Genomic DNA, 24568 nt, shown 5'->3' with positions numbered 1-24568 from the left:
GTAGGTTTCCGGGCGGGAGTTGATCATGGTGAGGGTTTGCCAAGCGTGCCTTCCTCCTAGCATGTTTCTCCCTTGCGTCCTGAGTTCGAGTGTCCTCAAAACCCATGACACCTTTGGTAAAGGCTGTTCTCCAATTGGAGCGCTCGCAGGCCAGTGTTTCTCACTTGTCAGTGTTTATTCTGCATTTTTTAACGATTCGCCAGACCACCCCAGTACTTGCCCAGCCCTAAAACTGGCCATGGCAAATGGATAGTAAGGAGAGCCCATGGGATCAGAGCGAAGGCCCATTGCCGCCCAAGTCCTGTTTTCCACCACGGCCAATCAGGTGGCTCTAGGAAGTCTTCAGGTATGGTGTCGACTCCAGTTGCCCACTCTAGAGGACTGCAATGCCAGCAGCAAGTCCTGCTTTGCCCCCTGGCCTGGCTGTGAGATTTCCAGGCTCAGAGGCTGGTTCAGTGGGAGAAACTGGATCTCAGCGTTCCTCAGCAACCAGAACAACTGGTTGATTCAGTCCTTCAGCCGAGAGGAGAAATGCAGAGCTTGGCTCCTATAAAGCATTGAGATGTCATCTCTTCGAAGAGGCAGGAAACATGGGGACAGAGAGTGCTGGAGGCTGGGGGGGTGGGGTGGCCCCAGCCCTCAAAAAAGCCGCTTTCCCGAAGCCAGAGGCTAGAAAACCTTGGAGGTTTAAAGAGATTTTTTGTCAGATGGGAAGGAATTTCTCGCCCTCAAAGGGAGAACAGCCCTTGTGTATATTTGGATGGGAGACAAATATATTTGGGGCAGGAGGGAGGAAGCTAAATATGTGGCGCCAGTCGATGGCAAAACGTGGGTTGCCCCAAAATTAGCCGCACGGGGAGCTGGAACTAAAGAGGCATCACTCATCCAGCTCCAATGGTGGGTGACAAACGTTTATAGAATGATGCAGAGTGGATAGAGAAAAGCTTTGGCCCTTCTCTTCTAACGTAAAGAACTCCTTGACATTGGTTTCTGTGTACAGTGGTACCTCGGGTTACGTACTTAATTTGTTCTGGAGGTCCGTTCTTAACCTGAAACTGTTCTTAACCTGAAGCACCACTTTAGCTAATGGGGCCTCCTGCTGCAGCCGCGCCACCGGAGCACAATTTCTGTTCTCATCCTGAAGCAAAGTTCTTAACCCGAGGTACTATTTCTGGGTTAGCAGAGTCTGTAACCTGAAGCGTATGTAACCTGAGGTACCACTGTATTGTTATTTTTCGATATTTTTTGTGTTGTTGTGGTGGTGTGGAAAATACTAATAACATTTATATTTTTAAAAACAACAACTCCTTGACGCCCTACGAAGCTGAACGGTGAGAAGATTCAGGATGGGTTAAAGAAAGGACTTCTTTACACAGAAGTAAAGGCGGCTTTGAAAGAGGGTTGGAAGCATTCGTGGAGGAGGGCGATCAATGGGTACCAGCCAGGATGCCTCTGCTCTGCCCTCCCCAGTCACAGGCACAAATGCTTCTGAATCGCAGTTGCTGCAAACTGCAGGACGGGAAGAGTTGATCTTGTGCTCAGATCCTGCCTGTGGGATTCCCACAATAGGCATCTGTTTGGCCGCTGTGGGGACAGGATGCTGGACTAGATGGGCCACTGGCCTGATCCAGAAGGCTCATTTGATGTTCTTCTACTAAAAAAGGTAAAGGGACCGCTGATCATTAGGTCCAGTCGTGACCGACTCTGGGGTTGCAGCGCTCATCTCGCTTTATTGGCCGAGGGAGCCGGCATACAGCTTCCAGGTCATGTGGCCAGCAGGACTAAGCCGCTTCTGGCAAACTAGAGCAGCGCATGGAAACACCGTTTATCTTCCTGCTGGAGTGGTACCTATTTATCTACTTGCACTTTGATGTGCTTTCGAACTGCTAGGTTGGCAGGAGCAGGGACCGAGCATAGGCGCCGACTCCATGGGGCTTGAGGGGGCCCGAGCCCCCTCAAAAATTCGTTTGGGGGGGCTCCGCCCCCCCAATAATCTCTGGCGCCCCTCCAGCAGAGCGCCATCGCCGCCCCTCCCCCAGCCCAAAATGCACAGGGAGGGGCGGGCTGCATGCCTCCTGCCCTCCCTCCCGAGCAAAAGCTCCACCCAATTTCCTTTGGAGCTGATTAATAGGCGCAGCACGCTCTCCCCTATTCGCTCACGAGGAGGCGGCGCCACTTTATTTGCATATTCATGAGCTTATTTATTATTCATGAGCTTTCCCGGGCCCCCCCAATATTTTTTATAAGTCCGCGTCCCTGGGACCGAGCAACGGGAGCTCACCCCGCCGCGGGGATTCGAACCGCCGACCTTCTGATCGGCAAGCCCTAGGCTCTGTGGTTTAACCCACAGCGCCACCCGTGTCCCAACATTCTTCTACTACTCCAAGTTAAACGCAGCCAGGTGAAACCCACATTGGCGAAGTGGAGCCTCCCCACTCAGAAGCAGTCTACTGTCAAAGGCAGGGGACAGGCAGCAGGGGAGTTCCAGTGCCTTCTGTCCATGTTGGGGGCCCCACCCCACCCCACCCCACCAAAGGGATCTAGCTGACCACTGCTGCAAACAGGTGGTGGGGGAGAAGCCCATGTCTCACCTAGAAGCCAGGGCAGTTCTTATATGTTCTGATACATTTCCTAACTCGTGATTTCCTCCAGGAATTATCCAGGGCTGTTGCATGTATATTTTATGGGTTGTTTTTGTTTGTTTGTTTGTTTGTTTTTAAAAAAACTCTCTTAAGGGTTTCTATTTAGTTAGGCAGTAGATAAATTTTGATAAATTAATTTTTGAAAAACGTATTCTAATGAAACCTGGGATTCATTTGACAAGGGGTTGTTGAAAGTTGTCCTTGAATAAAACAGCACAACATCAAACATAGCAAGTACCTCAAAAGTTGTGGACTCTTCTTCTTTGGAGGTTTTAAAACACAGGTTGGATGGCCATCTGCCAGGGATTCTTCAGCTGTGATTCCTCAATTACAGGGGCTGGACTAGATGACCACTGGCATCCCTCCGAACCCTACAATTTTATGATTATCTACCCTGTATTTTGTAAAGTTGTTTATCCACTATGCATTTGAGTACCACTTTAAGATGTCAACACCCAATTTTGCACGATGGAGCCTGAAATTAAGGAACAGGTTCTCAGCTATTTTATATATATACATATATATATGCTTTCGTAGATTTTCACGGGTACAGGAATGCAGGTTTTGGTGTCCTCGGGTGTCTTCCCGTGTAAAAGTTGGGGTGTCTAGGCGACGTTTCGACGAGGTCTCACTCGTCATCTTCAAGCACCAGCCTGAAGATGACGAGTGAGACCTCGTCGAAACGTCGCCTAGACACCCCAACTTTTACACGGGAAGACACCCGAGGACACCAAAACCTGCACATATATATATATATATATATATATATATATATATGTAGGTTTTGGTGTCCTCGGGTGTCTTCCCGTGTAAAAGTTGGGGTGTCTAGGCGACGTTTCGACGAGGTCTCACTCGTCATCTTCAGGCTGGTGCTTTCGGCTTCTTGTTACTGGAACAGAGCAGGATCTCAGTGTTTGAGTTCCTATAAATACTGTTGAGGGGGTGTGGTGTATAGCCTCCAATGTTCTGGGCAGAGGGGAAGTTCCCAGGCTAGTGTGCCTTTTCTTCTTTTGTTCCTTAATTAAGAAAAGGCACACTAGCCTGGGAACTTCCCCTCTGCCCAGAACATTGGAGGCTATACACCACACCCCCTCAACAGTATTTATAGGAACTCAAACACTGAGATCCTGCTCTGTTCCAGTAACAAGAAGCCGAAAGCACCAGCCTGAAGATGACGAGTGAGACCTCGTCGAAACGTCGCCTAGACACCCCAACTTTTACACGGGAAGACACCCGAGGACACCAAAACCTACATTCCTGTACCCGTGAAAATCTACGAAAGCATATATATATATATATATATATATATATATATATATATATATATATATATATAGATGCCATTTCGAATCAAGATGGCAGACTGAGCCTTTCAGAGCTGCACTGATTTCAAAACTGCAGGTTTGTTTGGGTTTCTTAGAATTTCCGATCCACACTGAGTATGAGACAAGGCTGCTAGGAATCATCAGAGTCTTCCATCACCTTCTCTCTCCATCACAGTAATTAAAAGGACAAGCACACAGCCTAGATCTTGACCGAAAGGGTGACCTGTCATGAGAAATCACAGAGACTTTATGGGATTAAGGCCACGTAATTGGCTTGAAGCGGCCAAACAGTGTGAGCTTCACGTCTTCTGCGAGAGGGAGAAAGCCGATTGGGCAAACATCGCTGTTTGTGATGGGAAGTTAAAAGAGGAAGCCAGTGGTGTGTGTATGTGTGAAATTCTGGTTGTTGTTTTGTCGTGTCCGCCTCTTCGTGACCCCCTGGACCAGAAAACGCCAGGCACTCCTGTCTTCCACTGCCTCCCGCAGTTTGGTCAAACTCATGCTGGTAGCTTCGAGAACACTGTCCCACCATCTCGTCCTCCGTTGTCCCCTTCTCCTTGTGCCCTCCATCTTTCCCAACATCAGGGTCTTTTCCAGGGAGTCTTCTCTTCTCATCAGGTGGCCAAAGTCTTGGAGCCTCAGCTTCACGATCTGTCCTTCCAGTGAGCACTCAGGGCTGATTTCCTTAAGAGTGGAGAGGTTTGATCTTCTTGCAGTCCACAGGACTCTCAAGAGTCTCCTCCAGCACCAGAATTCAAAAGCATCCATTCTTTCGCGATCAGCCTTCTTTATGGTCCAGCTTTCACTTCCATACATCACTACTGGGAAAACCAGAGCTTTAACTATACGGACCTTTGTTGGCAAGGTGAGGTCTCTGCTTTTTAAGATGCTGTCTAGGTTTGTCATCTCTTTTCTTCCAAGAAGCAGGCGTCTTTTAATTTCATGACTTCTGTCACCATCTGCAGTGATCATGGAGCCCAAGAAAGTAAAATCTCTCACTGCTTCCATTTCTTCCCCTTTTATTTGCCAGGAGGTGATGGGACCAGTGTGTGAAATACCAAACCGTATCTGTAAAGAGGCACCCTAATTTCGATCCAGAGACCCATCTCTGCTGGGGAAGGGTGCTACACTTGTACAGGAGGGTAATAGAAGAAAAGTCGACCCTTTAAAATGTTCCCATCCTCCATCGGTTCCATCACAGAATTGTAGGTTGGAAGGGACCCCAGGGTTAGAAGTTAGAATCATAGAGTTGGAAGAGACCACAAGGGCCATCGAGTCCAACCCCCTGCCAAGCAGGAAACACCATCAGAGCACTCCTGACATATGGTTGTCAAGCCTCTGCTTAAAGACCTCCAAAGAAGGAGACTCCACCACACTCCTTGGCAGCAAATTCCACTGTCAAACAGCTCTTACTGTCAGGAAGTTCTTCCTAATGTTTAGGTGGAATCTTCTTTCTTGTAGTTTGGATCCATTGCTCCGTGTCCGCTTCTCTGGAGCAGCAGAAAACAACCTTTCTCCCTCCTCTATGTGACATCCTTTTATATATTTGAACATGGCTATCATATCACCCCTTAACTTCCTCTTCTCCAGGCTAAACATGCCCAGCTCCCTTAGCCGTTCCTCATAAGGCATCGTTTCCAGGCCTTTGACCATTTTGGGTCATCTAGCCCAACGCGCTACAACGAAGGAATCACAGCTTGAACCCCCAGAGAGACACTGCCAGTTAGTGAGAACGGTATTGAGCTGGATGAGGCCAGGGCGAGTAGGAAGACACCCCAATATTTGTGTGTGTGTCTAATTTGGAGAACACCAGGAATGGGTCAGACAACAAAAAGCCAAGGGTGTTTTCTTACCCTTTGTGTGGGGTGAGGCCTCCCTGAAGAGGGGAACCATCTCACATTGAGAGGCCTCTGCAATATGAACACAACAAAATGTTCCTTCCCGTGTAACCAGAGCCCAGGGAAAAGCAAGCAACAGAAGACCTGGGCCTCCTGCAGACGCGTTTCAAGTCCCAGGCAGGTAACCAAAGATTGCATTTGTCTCTTGGTGTGGAAAAGCAGGGGACGAGATACAGGGAAAAACCAGTGTGTGTGTTCAAATCAAAGGTGGGGAACTTGTGGCCTTCTAGACCTCTCCTCACTGGTTCCCCTTTGGACCCAGAGCAGTTTTTGCCTAGCTGGGAAAGTGTCGTGGAAGTCAGAAGATCCCTTTCCAGACAGAGAGGGGTGTGTGTGTAGGAATCAGCTGAAAGTACAAGGGCAAAGTTTTATTAATTGCTCTATTTTTGTACGTGGCCCTTAGAAAGCTATCTAGAAGGAAATGTGGTCCAAGACCGTGAGATCATGTGAGGGCAGTATATAAATCAAATAATAATGGGTTAATAAAATAGTAATAAAAAGGTTCCTCTTGTCTGCTTCAAACGACTCAAATGGCGTGAAATTCCTGCCCCCTCTTTCTGTTTGAACCAATGATTTTATCATATGCAGGTCCAGCTCTGAAGCAGCGATCTTTTGCCAAACCCCAGAGCAGCTTTTCTCAACCTTGGGAGCCCAGCTGTTATTGGACTACAACTCCCATCATCCTTAGCTAGCAGGACCAGTGGTCAGGGATGATGGGAGTTGTAGTCCCAAAACATCTGTGGACCCAAGGCCAAGAAAGACTGCCCTAGAGGATTTGAGCTGAGGGTTTGAAAAACAGCAGTCTAATTCTTGCAGTGATGGGATTCCAAGATTCCTCTTGCTTTTAAGATGATTCAGATGTTCCGGCATTCGTCTCTGACCTTTAAAACACATCCCAGGACTGGGTTTGGGCTTCCACCACGCCCATCCAGATCCAAAAAGGCGTTTCCCAGCCCTCAAAAGCAGAAAGTGGAAAATAAGCAGCCGCAGATGAGCAGATTGGATCGCTTTAATTAATCTCAGACCATTTTAAAGCCCGTTCCATTTTTTCCTAAGTTCGGAGGGCCCTGACCCATCTAAAGGGAGTTGCAGCGAAGCTCTGCTGCAAACAAGGACCGCAGCTGGGTGGGTAGGACACCTGCTTGGCATGTAGAAGGTCTCGGGTTCAATCCCCAGCCCCTCCAGGTCAGGATTGGGAAGATGAATTTCTGAAACCCTGAGAGCAGCTACTACTCAGTGTAGACGACCCTGAGATACTGGACCCCTGTGCTAAGTCGGTATAAGGTCCTGGTCCGATGACCGGGCACCTGCTGTTTCTATGAAGGAAGGCCCTACCATTGGGCAGAATGAGCAGCTGTAAGCTTAGCAGGGGACACAGTACGAAGGATGCCCCCAATATGCCTACTGCCCTCTGGTGGAGGGGAAGACCCATCACAGTGTTCAGTCACCAGCCTGGCCAAGCAGCTTTCATACATTGAATTGGGTGTGTGTGCGCCCTCTTGACCTTTGGCCTCTGGTGAGGAAATATAGGTCAAAAGGTAAAGGACCCCTGGATGGTTAAGTCCAGTCAAAGGCGACTATGGGCTTGCGGCACTCATCTTGCTTTCGGGTCAAGGGAGCCGGCGTTTGTCCACGGACAGCTTTCTGGGTCATGTGGCCAGCGTGACTAAACCGCTACTGGCGCACGGAACACCATGACGGAAACCAGAGCGCATGGAAACGCTATTTACCTTCCCGCAGCAGTGGTACCTATTTAACTACTTGCACTGGTGTGCTTTCGAACTGCTAGGTAGGCAGGAGCTGGGACAAAGTGCGGATTCGAACTGCCAACCTTCTGATTGGCAAGCCCAGGAGGCTCAGTGGTTTAGACCACAGCGCCACCCTATCCCTTGTTTGACTATAACCCCAATTTGAAAAAGCAAAACCCACAAAACCCACTGGATGGTGGTCCAGCATGACTAAGCTGCTTCTGGCGAACCAGAGCAGTGCACGGAAACGCCGTTTAGCTTCCCGCCGGAGTGGTATCTATTTATCTACTTGCACTTTGACATGCTTTCGAACTGCTAGGTTGGCAGGAGCTGGGACCAAGCAACGGGAGCTCACCCCGTGGCGGGGATTTGAACCGCTGACTTTCTGATCGGCAAGCCCTAGGCTCTGTGGTTTAACCCACAGCGCCACCCGCATCCCTTTGGGAAAATATATTAGGGGACTCATTAAGAGGCTCCCTGCCATCTGCAAACCCGAAGGGCTGATTTGTGCATTGAGTGGTTGAATGCAATGCAGGGGGTTAGACTAGATGACTCTAATGGGTCCTTCCAACTCTACGATTCTTTCTGTGCCCCGGAGGCTCCTCTGCTGCACACCAGCGTCCCTCCCTATGAGTCACCGGGCTGATTCACAACATATTAAAAACAAGCGAACCAGAAATTATACACTGTTTTAAGTGAGACCAGACAGCAGCGACCTCTAGCGTTCAGTTAAGGCACTACAGGAGCAAAGTAAACAAAAAGTTGCCCACACCGATATATGTTTAAATAAAGTTGCGGTTTCTTTAAAAATAGTTTTTTTTTATTGTCAACAACAACGGGAGAATTAATTCAGGTCACTTCTCGGACAACTAGCAGGAGAAAAAATAAAACCCATAAAAGAGAAACCTTTCTATGGAGACTCTACAAGCTGGTTAAAGTTATACCCTGGACTTTTTTTTAATTAATCCCTTGGAACAACAACAAAAAACAAACAAACCCCACAGTCATTCTATCTCCCCCTCCCCTCCAGGAAAAAAAAGCAAATTGAAAAGAAACTGAGACAGAACCTTAAGAGTTAATGAGCTCGCATAGAATAAACGAAACTAAAAACCGTTGTCCAATGAGGCTCTTTTTTTTTTTGCTGTGCAAAATGTATTGTTGTGCATATTTCTATATATATATATATATATATTTATATATTTTTTTCAAACGTTTATGCCTCTAGAGCAATGACAGTACTTGGGTTCATTCCAACCGCTTTAACCTATTTGGGGAGGGGGGCGGAAAGGGAGGGACAGTCCAGCGGATGTCCTAGCATAAGAAATGTCAAAAGCCACAGCTTGGGATTCACCCCATTTCCTTCCTTTGCACAAGAAAGTGTGCAAAACTGTGTTTTTGTTTTAATTTCCAACCCCAATCCTCCCATCCCCCAAAAACCCAGTGGGAAACGTGTGGCCGAGGTGTGGCAGAACCACTCCTGACCACTAGAGGGGGCTGGACCACAATCAAACATACCATTCTTCTCCCCACTTTACAAACATACACAAACACAAATCCCTAACCTCACCGAAATGTATGTTTCTGAAATGAAAAGGTGCTTGGAAATTCAGACTGCTTAACTCTCCCTCTTGCAACCTAGCCTTTTCTAAAAAGTAAAAAGGGGGATGGAGTGTACCATAAAACATTTTCATTGTAGTTTTCAGCTGCCTAGGGAATGGGTTTTTTTTTTGGGGGGGGGAACAGAAGGGGTTTGCATCAGTTCAATAAATAAGACGTCTTTTTAAAAATATTCCCTTTTAAGGAATGAAGCATGAGGTTGGGGTGGGAAGAGATGTTCGCCATAAAGGAACAAGGTGGAATATTAGAAAAAAATGATTTATTTTTTAAAAAACTAAAGCCAGCCAGACACAGCTACACTGATTCAGAGTCCCCCCGAGTATATGAAAGTTAATTAATTAGAATTCATCGTGATGTCATTAAGGCAGGAAGGGCTTTGGAATTTGGGCGTTAGTTTGCGCTAACACAGAAGAAAAATCCTTTTTTTTTTTTTTAGAAAAAGCAAACTCAAAAATGCTTCAAGTTCATTTCTCCCCTTGATTTTTTAAAAAAGTACTACAACCTAACTGCAGAAATAATAATATTACTAATGAAATAAGACCAGACACAAGAGACCAGTGACTAACCATCGAGGCGAGATCTGAAGAAATTATAATTTGTGAGTTAGAGGGGGGAAGGGCTATAAGTCACTTGTTAGCCCTACTCAGAGTAGACCCCTAGAAATTCATCCGTGTCGACTAGTTTAGGTCCATTAATTTCAAGAGGGTCTAAGCAAGGATTTGGGTGAGCGCCAACCATGCTGTCCTAATGCAAAGAGAAAATGAATGGACATTACCCTAACTTTGGCCTTAAGATACTCTAGCAGATGGGAAACATGGGTTACTACTTAAAGCAAAAAATGACTTTTTGGGTGGTTTTTCCCCCCAAATGACTGCAAAACCTTCCACGATCCAATCTTCCAACCTCGCCATTCCCCTTTTCCAGACTACATACATACACGTATCCACATTTAATGGCCTGATTCATTCAGAAGGGTTTTCGTTTTACCGGTAAATACAGATCAAACTTTGCAAAAAACAACAACCACAACCCCCTGTGAATGCTCCCGCTGGCCAACCCCAAAGCACTCAAAGGTGGACAGAAAGATGACAACAGATGCAACCGTTTCATCCAAAAGCCCCAGGAAAATATGCTTGGGCAGGCAGAGGCCAACTCGGCCCTCCAAATGTTTTGGGACTACAACTCCTATCATCCGTAGCTATCAGGACCAGCGGTCAGGGATGATGGGAGTTGTAGTCCCAAAACAGCTGGAGGGCCAAGTTTGCCTATGCCTGTACTTGGGAGATATTTAAGGGGGTGGAAAAGAACATGTACACACACACACACACTCACAGCCCACACGTGTGACGAGCAAAGAAAATTTGGCTACTTCCCAGCTAGGCAGCGATGCCTTTCATTTTAACTATGTGCGTTATGGAGCTGTGAACTCAAGGCGGCCTTCCTTCAAAGGGTTCTTGTCATTTAGCAAAAGATGCTTCAGGCATCGAAAATTAGCTGGGGTGTTCTCTCTCTCTCTCTCCAGGTGTTTCCACTGAAGAGGCCCAAGTTGCCTGACTTGCCACCCACGCCCTAGGCAGGCTAAACCCCCCAGGAACAAGCACCCAAATTGTTTACCCCCTGAAATAAAGGGACGGAGAATGTCTGCGGCCCTCGACTCCCGTCAGCTGGCACAACCGAGGGCCAGAGGTTTATGCTGGCTGGAGGGATGAAGGCTCTCCATCCTTCTCCTGACCCTGGAGTGATATCTTTTGGCCTCGCAGGTGCCACTGAACTACGACTCCCATGGGAGTTGTAGTTCGGCCACGTCCGGAAAGCCAAAGGCTCCTCGTTTTTGCACAGGCCTTTGCCTCTTCCATCAGAGTGGAGAGCTGCACACAGGGAGTCCTGCGCCCCAATAATTCATCTGCTATTGCTCCCCACTCCAGGCTTCTGCTAGCTCCACGCAGCCACCCTTGACCGGGGAAAAATACCCCGTCCGCTCTGAAATCCGTGAAGATTTGAAATTGCCGGTGGACACTACCGTAGCGAAGGGGACGGGTAGGGCAGAGCCTTTGTCCCACATGGGGTCGGAAGAGGACCCTCCCGCAAAATCCCACTCCCCTTTCATACGAGGCAGCCGAGCCCTCGACAGGCTGGGCCCGGCAGTCTGTATGGGCACCCTCGTTCTTTTTGCCCCATCCTCTAAACAAAGCTATGAAGACAACCACCCCTTTCTCCACCCCGTCCCCATTAAGGCAGCGCAAAGGAGCTAAGAAAACTACCCGAGTTTTGTTTCGTCTTTTGCCCAGTCGTTCCGATTTTTTTTAAGTACACTTGCATTATTCCTCTTGGTCCTACCCTGGCAGCTTTGGAGTGGAAAAAGAATTGCATAGTTTCAGAGACTCGTCAGCGAGTCAGATGTACCTCCCCACCGGATCTTGCCTGCTTTACGGCCCCCCGTTCTTCGCTTTTCGCGGGCTCCCGCTCAAACCCGTGTCAGGCGGAGGTTTCCAAGGCCGTTCCCTACCCTGGGGAAATAAACATTCGTATTGCAGCAGCGACGGTAGGTGTAGCGGGGGGAAGGAATTTTCTAAAAACGCCATAAGATTTCCAGGGGCTTGGGGGGCGAGATTTGTGGGAAAACGGGGGGGTCATTTCCCTCCCCCCAAAACGAGAAAAATATAGTGTATAGTTAGTTCTGTTTTTTACATCCCTCCCACCCGCTACCCGCCCCTCCCCTCTAACACAAATGTAGAGCCCTGTTAAAAATATATATCTATAATTCTTTAGTATTTTTACTCGTCATTCCCACAGTCAAAGTATCGGCTCGGCAAAAGAGAGCCAGATTATTTCTACTCAGCAGAACAGAGGTAGTCTAGGAGAAAAACAAAACGAAAGAAAACAAAACAGCTCGTGCGGGAAGGGAGTGATTCTCTGCAGGTAAGAGAATTTGTACACACACGTGGAAATCGAACCACAGTGATGCCCAGATAACTCTCTTTTGTCCCATCTCTCCCGGTTTTCAAGTTGTTTGCAGAGGTTTATTGCTCTTAACAAAGTCCCCACCAATTCAAGTTCTGGTTTCTATTCCCACCCCCACCCCCAAAGTACGGTAGGTATGACCATCTAAAGAACAGGCTTGGGTTTTGTTTTTTTTGCTTTTTTGCACAGTAAAAAACTCTCAATCACACGCACACACACACACACAATCAGTATTGTGACTTGATGGTTCCCTCCCTCTGCCCACCCCACCCGCAGCTCCCTACAAGAGAGGGTCCTTTTTTTTGTTTGTTTTAATAAAAAATATATCTTTTTAAAAAGAATATCTCAAGCCCAACTCATCTAAAAAGGCTTCGAAGCTAGCTGCGACAGACTGGAGAGGATTGCAGGAAGGAGAGGGGCAGAATCTGGTCAAGGCAGAGGTTAACAGGAGTGTTGAGACTCAAGAGAAAGGGGGAAAGGGCCTTTTTCCGACTTAAAAAAAGCCATGTTTTAAGGGGTGGGGGTGGGAGAAAAACCTAAAAATAGTTTTTAAAAAAAAATCAAAAAAAGCTGGTTAATATTACTTAATAAAAAGAGGGAAAAAAGATTTCAAACTTGGGGGGAAATGTAGGGATGGCGGGTTTAATCCCTTTGAAATGAAAAAAGGAAAATCACGTCAGGGGCAGATAGAGAGAAAGCCCCCCCTTTCAACACCATGTATGTTTTACCCTTGGAATTCAAAGCTTTGGTCTAGAAGTTCTGCTCAGTTCGACGGCTTCCGACCTGCAAAACTCAAACCTTCCCGATTCCTCAAACCCTTTCCCAATCCCCTCTGCTCTCCAACAGCGTTTTGTTGCCCTCTCTCCACGCTCCCCCCCCCCAAAGCGAGGGGGGTGTCTCGCCTTCCGCCCCAAGCCCCCCACCAGCAGCCTGCCACCCCCTCTGACACCGGCCAGCCCTTCTCCTCGACGAGGTGGGGAGGGAGGGGCGCGAGGGGAAGGGAGGACGCGTTATTGCATTGCCCACGGATCGCGTGGGTTCGGGGGGCCAGGAAGTCCAGTGCCTGGCCCTTCAGAACCTGTGTATCAAGGCTTCCCTCTCCCTTTCCTTGCGCTTCAGCTCCTCCTTGAAGCAGCAGGAGCAGTAGTTCCCGGTCTCCGGATGCCCGTAAAAGCTGCAGTTCGGCTGTTTGCATTTCGTCTGCTGGAGGTTGTAGAGCAGCCGGGCTTTGCTGCGCTCGCCGCCTTTGGGAGAGCAGTTGCCCGCCTCCGTGTACTCCCGGAAGCCGTTGGCGGGCAGGCCCGGGCAGGGAGAGGGGTCGCAGTCTGCCCCCACGTAGCCAGGGGGCGTGTCCGTCTCGGTGGGAGAGAAGCGCCCGCCCAGGTGGGACGGGCTGGTCTGGTATGGGTGAGGGCGGCCCGGCGGGCAGTGCCTGGGCAAGGTGGCATAGGGCGGCAGGGGGCTGCAGGGTCCGCCGGCAAGCTGCCTCCGGCTCTCTTGGTAGCTGGGCGGGTGGGAGCCCTCCACGCCGCCCGTCATAGAGGGGCGAGGGATGGTGAAGACCCCTGAGTAGCTGGAGGGGAAGCCGGCCATTTTAGCCCCCACGGCGGCCAGGTCGGGGCTCTGGAGCCCGTACGGAGGGAGCCCCGGAGGGTACGCCGTGCCCAGCAAGCCCTCCTCGCCTTTGAGGGGGTTGCCGTCCGAGTCCAGCCTCTTGGCCGCCACCCCGCCGCTGCCCAGCGCCGCGGCCGCCTTCCTCTCCGCCTCCTTCTGCTTCTGCTCTGCCGAAAAGCGCTCCTCGGCATCCGAGAGGTACCGCTGGATCATCTCCTCCTGGAACGGGTGCCGGTGGCTGGTCTTGAGCTGCCCGGCGAAGATGAACTTCCGCTCCCCTTGCATGGCGGCCCGCAGGATGCTCAAACTCAGCCGGACGTCGCTGCTGTACTTGCAGCCGTCCGGCGGCTTCTCGGCGGTCGCCTTGCCCGCGCAGGGCTTCTCGGGCGGAGTGGCCGAGTCGCTGGACAACACCTCGTCCTTGCTGCCTTTCCTCACCTTGACAGAGCCCTTCTTCTTCTTCTTCTCCAGGGTCTCGCTCCCTTGCCCGTTGCTGACGCCCCCCTTGACCGTCCGGCTGTGCATCAGGCCCCCCATGTTCTTCTTCAGCTTGCTGCCCAGCGTCTTGCCAAAGCTGCCAAGCTTGTTGGCCACCGAGTCGGCCCGCTTCTTCTCCTTGTCCTTCTCCCGCTCCTTCTTGGTCTTCTCCTTCTCCTTGTCCTTGCTGCTGCTGCTCTTGCTGCCTCCGCTGTTGCTGGCAGAGCTGCTGCACACGGACTCCTTGTCCGAGTCGCCCGAGTCGGCCGCAGACCGTGCATCGTCCCCAGCGGAAGCGGTCGGCGACTCGGGCTGCGCGAGAGGCGCCTGGGGAAAGTGGGGCAGGAGAGAGAGAGAGAGAGAGAGAGAGAGAGAGAGAGAGAGAGAGAGAGAGAGAAAGGTAAGCGGAGTTAGCAAGGGTCTGCTTCGCCGTCTTTTTTGGGGGGGTGTCTTCTGTTAGCCCCTGGCGTTCCCTCCACGCCAGAGCAGAACAGGAATTGGATTATAGGACACCTGCCCTCCTTGGAAACTGGAAGGTGGTTTCCCTTACCTGCATTTCGCAAGGCAACGTGATCCACTTTACATTCATGTAGCTGTGCAGTAGGTGCAGCTTGGCTTCCAGCGAGAGCGTCACACTAAACGAAAACAACGGGGGGAAGACGCAAGGCAGAGTCAAAAGTCAGAGCTGGAAGACTCCCTGTAGGATCTCTTAAACACTTCCAAGCACCTGACTTTCCCCCACAAGTTGAAACCATGGCGCTCAGAAACCATTAAACAGGAGACGTTCCAGGCCGGAGGTAAATTCCAGATTCCAAGATGGCCGTCTCTCCTTCCTCAAAAAGGCAGCCACTCTCCACGCCTGCCACCGCCCTCCCCTCCACCGATCAATCCTCCTCCTCATCCCACCCAGCAGAAGCTCACTCCTTAAGAACGTAGGCCCTGCTGGATGAGACCCTGGATGCGACCACGCCTGCCCCAGAATGTGTTGTCTGAGTCCTTCTGACCTCCCAAGCAGCTCCCCCTTTGTTGTCCCCAAGCCGACCCCTTCCCACTCACCTGGCCAGCCGGACATTGTCGTTGTCGTCCTTACCCCACTCCCAGTCTTTCCCGGGGTCCACAGCAAAGTGCACTGGGAGCAGCTTGTGCTCGGAGTCGGTGAGCGGGATCACAGCTGTGGTGGAAAAAAGGAACGGCTCTTTCAGAGGCCGGGAAAGGCAAGAGCCGGGAGGCTGCCGGAAAGCAAAGGGGGGAGGCAGCCAGGCAAAGGCTGAGAAGCTCGCCCCTTTCAGAAGCAGACCCAGCACCATCCAGCTCGAGGGAGACTCGGGTTCAGAAGGAGGTTGACAGGGGCTGGGATGGAGTTACTGACTCGGTTGAGGTTAAGGTTGTGCTTTTGGGGACTGTGTGGATCTCCAGATGTTGCTGGACTATAACTCCCATCATCCCTAGCCAGCATGACCAGTGGTCAGGGATGATGGGAGCTGTAGTCCAACAACATCTGGGGACCCACTGGTTGAGAACCGCTGGTTTAGAGGAATGGAAGGTAGGAGGCAACATGATAGGAGTTGCTAAAATAACTTGCTGGAGAAGTGATTTCCTATCACTCTCATCAAACTTGAGACTTGATGGCAAATGGTGGCCATCTTCCTGTGGCAGTGAGTTCCACAGCTTAACGCTGTGCTGCATGGGAAAATCCTTTCTTATCTGTCCCGAATCTCCCAACATTCAGCTTCACTGGATGCCCACGACTTCTGGCGTCGTGCGAGAGGGAGGGAAACTTTTTATCCTTCCGCTTTCTCGGCCGGGCATAAGCAGAACTTAGAAGCGCTGCCCCTCTGCACGTACCTTGTTCCTTGGGAGGTTCTTTCTGCTCCATGGATACCAGGGCAGAGAAGTGGGCCTGGTCGTAGGCTAGGACCAGGGGAGAGCGGTGGCACTTGTTGGCGGGGACCTCCAAGGGCAGATAAATGCCGCCAAAGGGGATGGGAGCGAATGCTAAGAGAGAGAGAGAGAAGTGAGAAGGAACTGAGCACCCTGCTGATGATACAGAAATACCCTCAGTTGTGGGCTGCAAGAGTCAACTTTCAGTCCACTGCAACGCTGACGGGAACTCAAAGCAACCCTTGGCAGCAGCGTCTGCCCGATGCCCCTCTGCACGAGTGCCTGCTCTGGGCCTTGCCTCCTTCCAAGAAGTCCTCCACTGGGGATTGGGGGTCCCTCTATGTACGGGACACGACTGGAGCCGTCCCCTCATTCCTGATCTAGTTTGACCCCCACGCCCGTGGAAGAAGTTGCCCGCCACCCAGCCTCCCACTTCAGTGAAGCAAGGAGATGTCTGCCTTCTGGGTTTGCTCCACAGCCACTGCTCCTACCTTCCCCTCCAGAGTCTCGCAGCATGGTGTCCGCCACCACCACGATGGGCCTCTTGAGCACGTGGGCCAGGACGAAGACGTGGAACTCCTCCAGGCTCTCGTACACGGGCTCCTCGGAGCCTTCCACACTGTGGGGTGGTGGGGGAGAAAGGGCAGAGCTGTCAGACGTTTTGTCTCGGGAGTGCTTGGCGGCACGCAAAAATGCAAACAGCTTCAGCTGGGGGGAATGGGGGGCGAAGACCAGAAAGGGGGCAGCCCGGATTGGAGAGCCTCAGCCACTGGCATGGCCAACAGCCAGGGTAAATGATGAGAGTTGGACCATAGGGACGTCCAAGAGAGGCCACAGGCACCCTCAACCTCTACTCTAAACTAGCAGCCTCCGAAGTGCTGTTCTGCTCATTAACTTATTTACCGTATTTTTCGCTCTATAAGATGCACCAGACCATAAGAAGCACCTAGTTTTTGGAGGAGGAAAACAGGAAAAAATATATTCTGAATCTCATAAGCCAGAACAGCAAGAGGCTCTGTGGTTTAACCCGCAGCACTACCTGCTTATGTGATGCCAATAAAGGTTACTTGACTTGACTTGACATTCCTGCTCCTGCATTATGGACGACCTGAAGTTTCTGGGGAGCCTTCAAGGGCAGAGCACAGTGTAACAATCTTGGGTGTGATCTGTGGGGAGCACCGAAATACCACTCACCCTCCGCAGCTCCCTCCATTTGTGCCGTAGTGCATGCGTGGCTCACTGGAAGCCAGTTTGATCAGCTCATTCCACTCCTTTTGCCATTCCTCTTCTGTGTAAACCAGGCCAGACTAAGGTGGTTGGAAGACGAACGGGAAGAGAGGGAAAACAGATATGTAAATTGAGGCTTCACTCCACAACGCGAGGCTACTTTCAAGAGAGGATCCGGTGCTAAAACTAGCCTGGTGTGGACATGACCGGCGCTTGGAAAACGAGGTGCAACTTAGGTTAGCCTTCATCGGCGAGGCTACAGTCATGTACGCCTGCCCACAAAACTGGTAACAGCCAGTTAAGGGGGAATGTTAAGAGTTAAAAACCAGGTGAGGTACGAGGGCTCTGCACATCCAGTAAAAAATAATAATACAGTGGTAGCTCAGGTTACATACGCTTCAGGTTACAGACTCCGCTAACCCAGAAATAGTGCTTCAGGTTAAGAACTTTGCTTCAGGATGAGAACAGAAATCGGGCTCCGGCGGCGTGGCAGCAGCAGGAGGCCCCATTAGCTAAAGTGGTGCTTCAGGTTAAGAACAGTTTCAGGTTAAGTACGGACCTCAGGAATGAATTAAGTACTTAACCTGAGGTACCACTGTAATGGGTTGTTTCAAGAGTCCCATGGACTGCAAGAAGATCAACCCTCTCCATTCTGAAGGAAATCAGCTCTGAGTGCTCATTGGAAGGACAGATCCTGAAGCTGAGGCTCCAAGACTTTGGCCACCTGATGAGAAGAGAAGACTCCCTGGAAAAGACCCTGATGTTGGGAAAGATGGAGGGCACAAGGAGAAGGGGGTGACAGAGGACGAGATGGTGGGACAGTGTTCTCGAAGCTACCAGAATGAGTCTGACCAAACTGCGGGAGGCAGTGGAAGACAGGAGGGCCTGGTGTGCTCTGGTCCAGGGGGTAACGAAGAGTCGGACACGACTAAACGACAAAACAACAACAAAGTGCTTCAAAGGACTTTGTTTGGGTGAGATATGTTGGGGTGACAGGGTGGGAAGTGGTGGTTGGGGGGAGAGAAAGCAGCTCAGATGACGTGCATTTTGCCTGTGTAGCGTGTGTTATAATGGAAATACAGTCGTACCTTGTATCCCAAACACCGCAAACCCAGAAGTGAAAGTTCCGGTTTGTGAACGTTCCTTGGAGCCCAAATGTCCGATGTGGCTTCTGATTGGCTGCAGGTGCTTCCTGCAGCCAATCGGAAGCCACGCCTTGGTTTCCGAACGTTCAGGAAGTCGAACGGACTTCTGGAACGGATTCCGTTCGGCTTCTGAGGTACAACTGTACTCTTGCAGACTCTCTGGACTCTGCCCTGTAATGTGCTGCTGAATAGAGTCTGGCCGACTGGGGATTCGGTGCAAACCTCTGTCCTGAACCACCTCCACCCCCCAGGGAACTTTCTCCCACAATAAGGAAGACCTAAAGAACCGCTTGGGATTTGTGGACATCCCTATGTTCCAAGAAATAGGAACGGGATCCTGGGCTGAGCCTCAGCCCCAAGGACGTGCCGGGTGCCAGTGGAGGCTGGTCGTAAGGAAACCCCAAGGGCCCTGCAGGATCAGGCCTCACCTCTTTGTTCTGCTGTGTCTGCTGCCACCTCCACCGCCGCTTGAGGGCCTCCCTTTCCATCCCTTTGTCCATGAGGGCATAGAGGGCTTTGCGGAGCATCAGATCCCGGTCGTGAAAACCCCACATGCCTACAGGGAGGAAAGAGAGATTTTTTAAAAAACCAAACAAGTGGTATTTAAGCTTTCTATTCGTTAATTCCACCCACCCCCTTGCCTTCCATGAGGATAAATATCCCCCCCCAAAAAAAAAACATTAAGGAACAATAATGCTGGAAATGTTTAATGCAACTATTCTTTACCTGGATTTAAAATATTTTAACCCACGTGCAACTGCACTCATTCCACCTGCCAATTTCATAGTTTTGTTTGCCATCTTTTATCATTTTCATCTGTTGCTGTAATTGTTCTCTCCGTCTCATATGCCTTATAAGATGAGGGGGGAAATCTTTTACCCTCCAATATTTTGGAAAATGTTAGCTGTCGATCCTAATGCTCTCTTTTGAAAATATGTAGGTTTATAGTTATTCGTTCTCTCCCCCCCCCAAAAAAATGATGTCTTGTAAATGACTTGTAAATTCATAAAATACAAATAGGTGGACAAATGTAACACTACATTATTTCCCCAAAGCATTAAGCACGAACAATACTGGGTGGAATCTACACACATATAAAAAAACGCTGTGAAAATGCTTTTTTAAAAAAAGTTTTGAAAAATGCAATGAATTTTGCTTAGCTCACCTCCGCCATCTAGTGTCACATTTGTATACTGCACTTTACAACACATGTAAAATATTTTATTTGCAGCTGTATAGCTGAGTTCCTGGAAAAACGTTCATTTTCTGCGTTATGATGGCAAACGTTCCTCAAAAACATTACGACGATACTGGAAATGTTGATTGTCAATTGTATACTATGTCCTGGTATATAGGTATGATATAGAGCAGGCATCCCCAAACTCGGCCCTCCAGATGTTTTGGAACTACAACTCCCATCATCCCTAGCTAACAGGACCAGTGGTCAGGGATGATGGGAATTGTAGACCCAAAACATCTGGAGGGCCAAGTCTGGGGATGCCTGATATAGAGCCTACCTATACATATACAGCATGTAATGTAAATAAATATTTGCATATACACACACATTCTTACTTGTCCATATAAATGTTTATAGATATGCTAACACACACAGTTAAGCTGTGTATTAGGAGATCTGAAGTGGCCTCTTGATACCTCATTCTATGCCAGGAGTCAGCGACCTTTAGAATTTTGAGGAAGGTGCCGTGGGCGCCGGGCACAAAATGGCTGCCGAGAAGGCGTGGCATCGCACAAATGGCTGCTGTGTGGCGTGTGCAAGCGAGGCTCAGCCTGGGCAGACGAGATCTAAGCAGGAAGAGCCTTGTGTGCATCGTGGTTTGCTTTGCGGGGGATATTTACTGAAATATTTTGTGGGCTCTGTGGAAGGCTCAGGGACGCTGTGTGGGCGACCCATCACATTGGCTTTTAAAATGCACCCGCTGGTGGCAGGGAGGTCTTACCTAGCGATGCAGCGTGGAGCAGGCAGTTCCCGTCGCCCGTCGTGGCTAAGGGGAGCAACCGCTGGCAGCTGGGATCGACATTGGCCCACCAGTTCAGACGACCTGGCGAAAAAGGTGAACAAACAGGAAGCGGTTATTTCGTGCTTTTCAAAGTTCCGGACATTTTTGAGCCCAGCCTCTCTCTCTACAAGCCTCACGCCAACATCGGCCACAGTTCACCAGACATTTGACGCACCAGGAGACCAGTTTTTTGCTTTGTTAGTTTCATAAAATGTACACACCACTAAAAAAAACCTCAAAGCGATTTACAAGAGATAAGGCAGTAAAATCAAGAAAAGTAAATGTCTGAGGAGCACCTAACCCCATCGCTGGATGGAAGAGGACCCCAAAACAGCAGAAGAGATGAAACCACATCTGAGGGGAAGCCAGAACAGTTGTGGACCTTCAAAAAGGGTTCCAGAGATTGTGCCCCCCTTTCTTGCCACCCAGAGGCAAAAATGTCTGCACAGTATTTGGAGGCGGAGAGTTGGAGCAGGCTGACATCCCTGCCTTCCAGAGGAATAACAGCAGGTTATGTCAGAGGACGGCACACTTTGCGGAAATATTCTGCCTTGCAGGGCCTCTCAAACGTCCCCGGGGGAGAAGGAACGAGGGAGCCGCCTGAACGCGTCTCCAGGCTGGTCAGGGCCTGGCTTGGCTGAAGATCGGTTTTTCCTGATATACCTCTTAAAACGACAACAACCTACAATTAAACCTGAAAGGAGTGTCAGTGGATGCTAATGGGGCGAATGAAAGGAAAATGCAACCCGAGAGCCACAGGAGCTGTGACAAAGTAGGTTTTGTGGTCCAATTTCCCAACATCCACCCCCGCCCCCCCCCCCCCCCGAATTCAAAGCGGCAGCTATCTGCAAGGAGGGATCAGGACAATATATTTATTTATAACAATGGACTGTTCTTCCCTTCAATCCAGATAAGACTCTCCGGCTGCAATTCTGCGATATATGATAGGATATAAATATATATATGAATTAAGAGCCAGTGTGGTATCAGACTAGGTGTGATGGCCTGGGAATCCAATTCAGAGGCTGAACCGGAGGAATCCCAGCCTGCACAGGAGTCCCCGCCTCCAGGGCCGGCTGAACTGGGGCAGGGCCTTGATTCTGAAGCACCAGGTGAATCCACTCTGGCTCCGGAGGTGGTTGAGGACTCAGTGCCTACAGGAGAGTCTCCCCCTGGGCCCAGTAACCCTTCAGCCTCTCCTGAACTGCAGAGGCTCAGGGCAGAGAGGCGAAGGGAACTGGTTTCTCCCAGGAGGAGTGCTCGCCTTAAGGCCAGGAGAGGCGGGTCTCCTGGGGGCCGGGTCCGCCCCTGGCCTCAGAGAAGATAAAGGCCAGTCAGCCCGGTCCCAGGTTGCGGGAGCAACATCGTTGAAGAGCTGTTTCGGCCAGCATCCAGTCCTGTTTCCCCTGAGTTCCTGTCCTTGCCCGGCTTCTCGCTGTGGACGCTGCTTCACCCGAGGAGGACTGGATGCTGACCCTCAACTCAGGTCCTGGACCTCGCCCCACGGTAACCTCCCCCCTGGACCAGCACACTAGGATATGGGAGATCACGGTTCAAATCCCCACTCAGCCATGAAGCTCATGGGGTGTGATCTTGGGGGCTGGTCACCACCTCTCAGCCTACTTCACAGGACTGTTGTGGGGATAAAGTGAGGAGCAGGAGGAGAACCAGCCACACCACACTGGGAGGAAAAAGTGCTATATAAATGTAATCAATAAATAATAAAAGGTAAAGGTGAAGGACCCCTGGATGGTTAAGTCCAGTCAAAGGCGACTATGGGATTGTGGCGCTCATCTTGCTTTCAGGCCGAGGGAGCTTGCATTTGTCCACAGAGAGATTCCCGGGTCATGTGGCCAGCATGTCTAAACCGCTACTGGCAAACGGAGGACCGTGACAGGTGCCAGAGTGCATGGAAATGCCGTTTACCTTCCCGCCACAGTGGTACCTATTTGTCTACTTGCACTGGTGTGCTTTTGAACTGCTAGGTTGGCAGGAGCTGGGACAGAGCAATGGGAGCTCCCTCCGTCGCGGGGATTCGAACTGCCGACCTTCTGATCAGCAAGCCCAAGAGGCTCAGTGGTTTAGACCACAGTGCCACCCGGTATTGGATTTGTGACCATTATGCTTATTTGCCTTCAGTAGCAGTAAATCTCTGCTGTATGAAATCCAATTGCCTCTGGTCTATTTATTGGGAATCCTGCAACGTGTTGAAGTTTTTACTCTGCTAACTATATGCTGGAGTTCTGCTCTGGATCAATATTGAGTAGAATTCCAATGACAAGCATCACCTCATCGCTTCTGCGGCCAGGCCAGCCGGGCAATCCTTCCTCATGCTCTAGCGCTGAGCCTGGTCTTCAGAGGGGAAAGGGCACCCAGGGAAGTTTACGTCCTGAGCAACCGCCGCCCAAGAAAACAGCCACGGCGCAGTGTTGACATCACGGGCGCTTACCCGCCTGCTCCAGCGCCACCAGCATCGACTGCTCGATGAGATCTCGCTCGATGAAGCACCGGAACTCCTCATTGTAGGCGGTCAGGTCGGGAAGCTGGAAGGTGCAGATGGGCATCTCTGGGAGGTGCTCCCCGCTGCCGCCGACCCCCCCGCCGCTGCCCCCGCCCCCGTTGCTGGAGACGTGAGAGCGAGCCATGGAGACGATGGTGGAGCTGGCATGAGAGATACCGCGAGACAGGCGCTTCTCTGAAAAGAGAAAGGGGAGCCATTATTTCATCAACGCAGGCTTTCTGAATGCAACATATTCCCAGGAAACCGTTCGCTAGGTCAAGTGTTCACATGGAGAGCCGGTGGTCTCTATTATCCCCTGTGGGACCATTTCTAATTGGGGATTTGCTCGATCTCTGCCCTGCCCTGCTCCCTCCATGGTTTCTTCCCAAAATGGCTGCAGCCAACCAGCAAAACGAAAAACGAAGCAAAAACTGATTTGTCCGATCTCTCTCCCTCCCTGCGTGGTTCATGCCTGAAAATGGCTGCCACCAACCAGCCAACTCCAAGGAAGGAAGGAAGGAAGGAAGGAAGGAAGGAAGGAAGGAAGGAAGGAAGGAAGGAAGGAAGGAAGGGGGCCAGTTCCGGCCGTTTGGATATTTGAATCTGTGTTATGCATAGCGAGGTTTGTGTTTGGATAAGTGGATTTTCATACAGCGAAGGTTTCGAAAGCAGGACCTGCATGCATTATGATGTATTGAATTTATTCCCACCCTCCAGAGTTTAAAACAAATCACAGTCATGGGAATAGGGCTGGGTCCTGAAAACATACGTATCTCAGGCGCCAAAGGCCAGGATAAACAGGAGCATACAGCAGAAAGTATGTTAACGAAGGAAGGGTAAAAGACAGGACTGCATGGTAAAACTACGGACCAGACTCCTCCCAGAGTAGGCAGCAATGTGCACCATCTTAAAGGTAAAGGGACCCCTGACCATTAGGTCCAGTCGTGGCCGACTCTGGGGTTGCGGCACTCATTTCGCTTTATTGGCCGAGGGAGCCGGCGTACACCTTCCAGGTCATGTGGTCAGCAGGACTAAGCTGCTTCTGGTGAACCAGAGCAGCACACTGAAACGCCGTTTACCTTCCCGCCGGAGTGGTACCTATTTATCTACTTGCACTTTGAGGTGCTTTCGAACTGCTAGGTTGGCAGGAGCAGGGACCGAGCAACGGGAGCTCACCCCGTCACGGGGATTCAAACCGCCGACCTCCTGATCGGCAAGTCCTAGGCTCTGTGGTTTAACCCACAGCGCCACCCGTGTCCGGGGCACCATCTTAGATGTCTTTAAAAGAGGACTGGACAAACTGGTGGAGGATGAGCCTATCAATGGCTCTGTTTTGCTTCCACAGTCAGAGGCAGCAATGTTCCTGAATACTAGTTGCTGGAAACTGCAAGGAGGAGAGAGGGCTCTTGTGCTCAAATCCTGTTTGCAGGTTCCCCCCCCCCCCGGCTGGCCACTGTGAGAAGAGGATGCTAGACAAGATCCACCACACTTCTAGTTTTTTTCAGCACCGCA

The 24568-nt window shown here is 50.5% G+C and overlaps 1 protein-coding gene and 1 long non-coding RNA gene across 4 annotated transcripts in view; both read right to left on the bottom strand.

The window, feature by feature from the left end:
* The window catches only part of LOC309358770, a 104714-nt gene that overhangs the window by 46619 nt on the left and 33527 nt on the right, over positions 1 to 24568 (bottom strand). The gene's annotated exons all lie outside the window — the stretch shown is intronic.
* Positions 12746 to 24568, bottom strand: part of OTUD7B (OTU deubiquitinase 7B) — a 42353-nt gene continuing 30530 nt past the window's right edge. For all 3 annotated transcript variants that reach the window (XM_081891385.1, XM_081891384.1, XM_081891383.1), the window contains exons 4-12: positions 23006 to 23251; positions 20497 to 20598; positions 18964 to 19091; positions 17358 to 17470; positions 16655 to 16782; positions 16128 to 16277; positions 15339 to 15453; positions 14833 to 14917; positions 12746 to 14609 (exon numbers count right to left, since the gene is read on the bottom strand). In XM_081891385.1, the coding sequence (XP_081747511.1) occupies positions 13263 to 14609; positions 14833 to 14917; positions 15339 to 15453; positions 16128 to 16277; positions 16655 to 16782; positions 17358 to 17470; positions 18964 to 19091; positions 20497 to 20598; positions 23006 to 23251 (2414 nt within the window). In that variant the 3' untranslated portion in view covers positions 12746 to 13262. The remainder of the gene's footprint in view (positions 14610 to 14832; positions 14918 to 15338; positions 15454 to 16127; positions 16278 to 16654; positions 16783 to 17357; positions 17471 to 18963; positions 19092 to 20496; positions 20599 to 23005; positions 23252 to 24568) is intronic.

This window comes from Podarcis melisellensis (genome assembly GCF_964234715.1).
Source record: "Podarcis melisellensis genome assembly, chromosome: 16".
NCBI lineage: Eukaryota > Metazoa > Chordata > Lepidosauria > Squamata > Lacertidae > Podarcis > Podarcis melisellensis.
The sequence above is the reverse complement of the archived record's forward strand: the minus strand, read 5'-3'. Positions and strand labels throughout refer to the sequence as shown.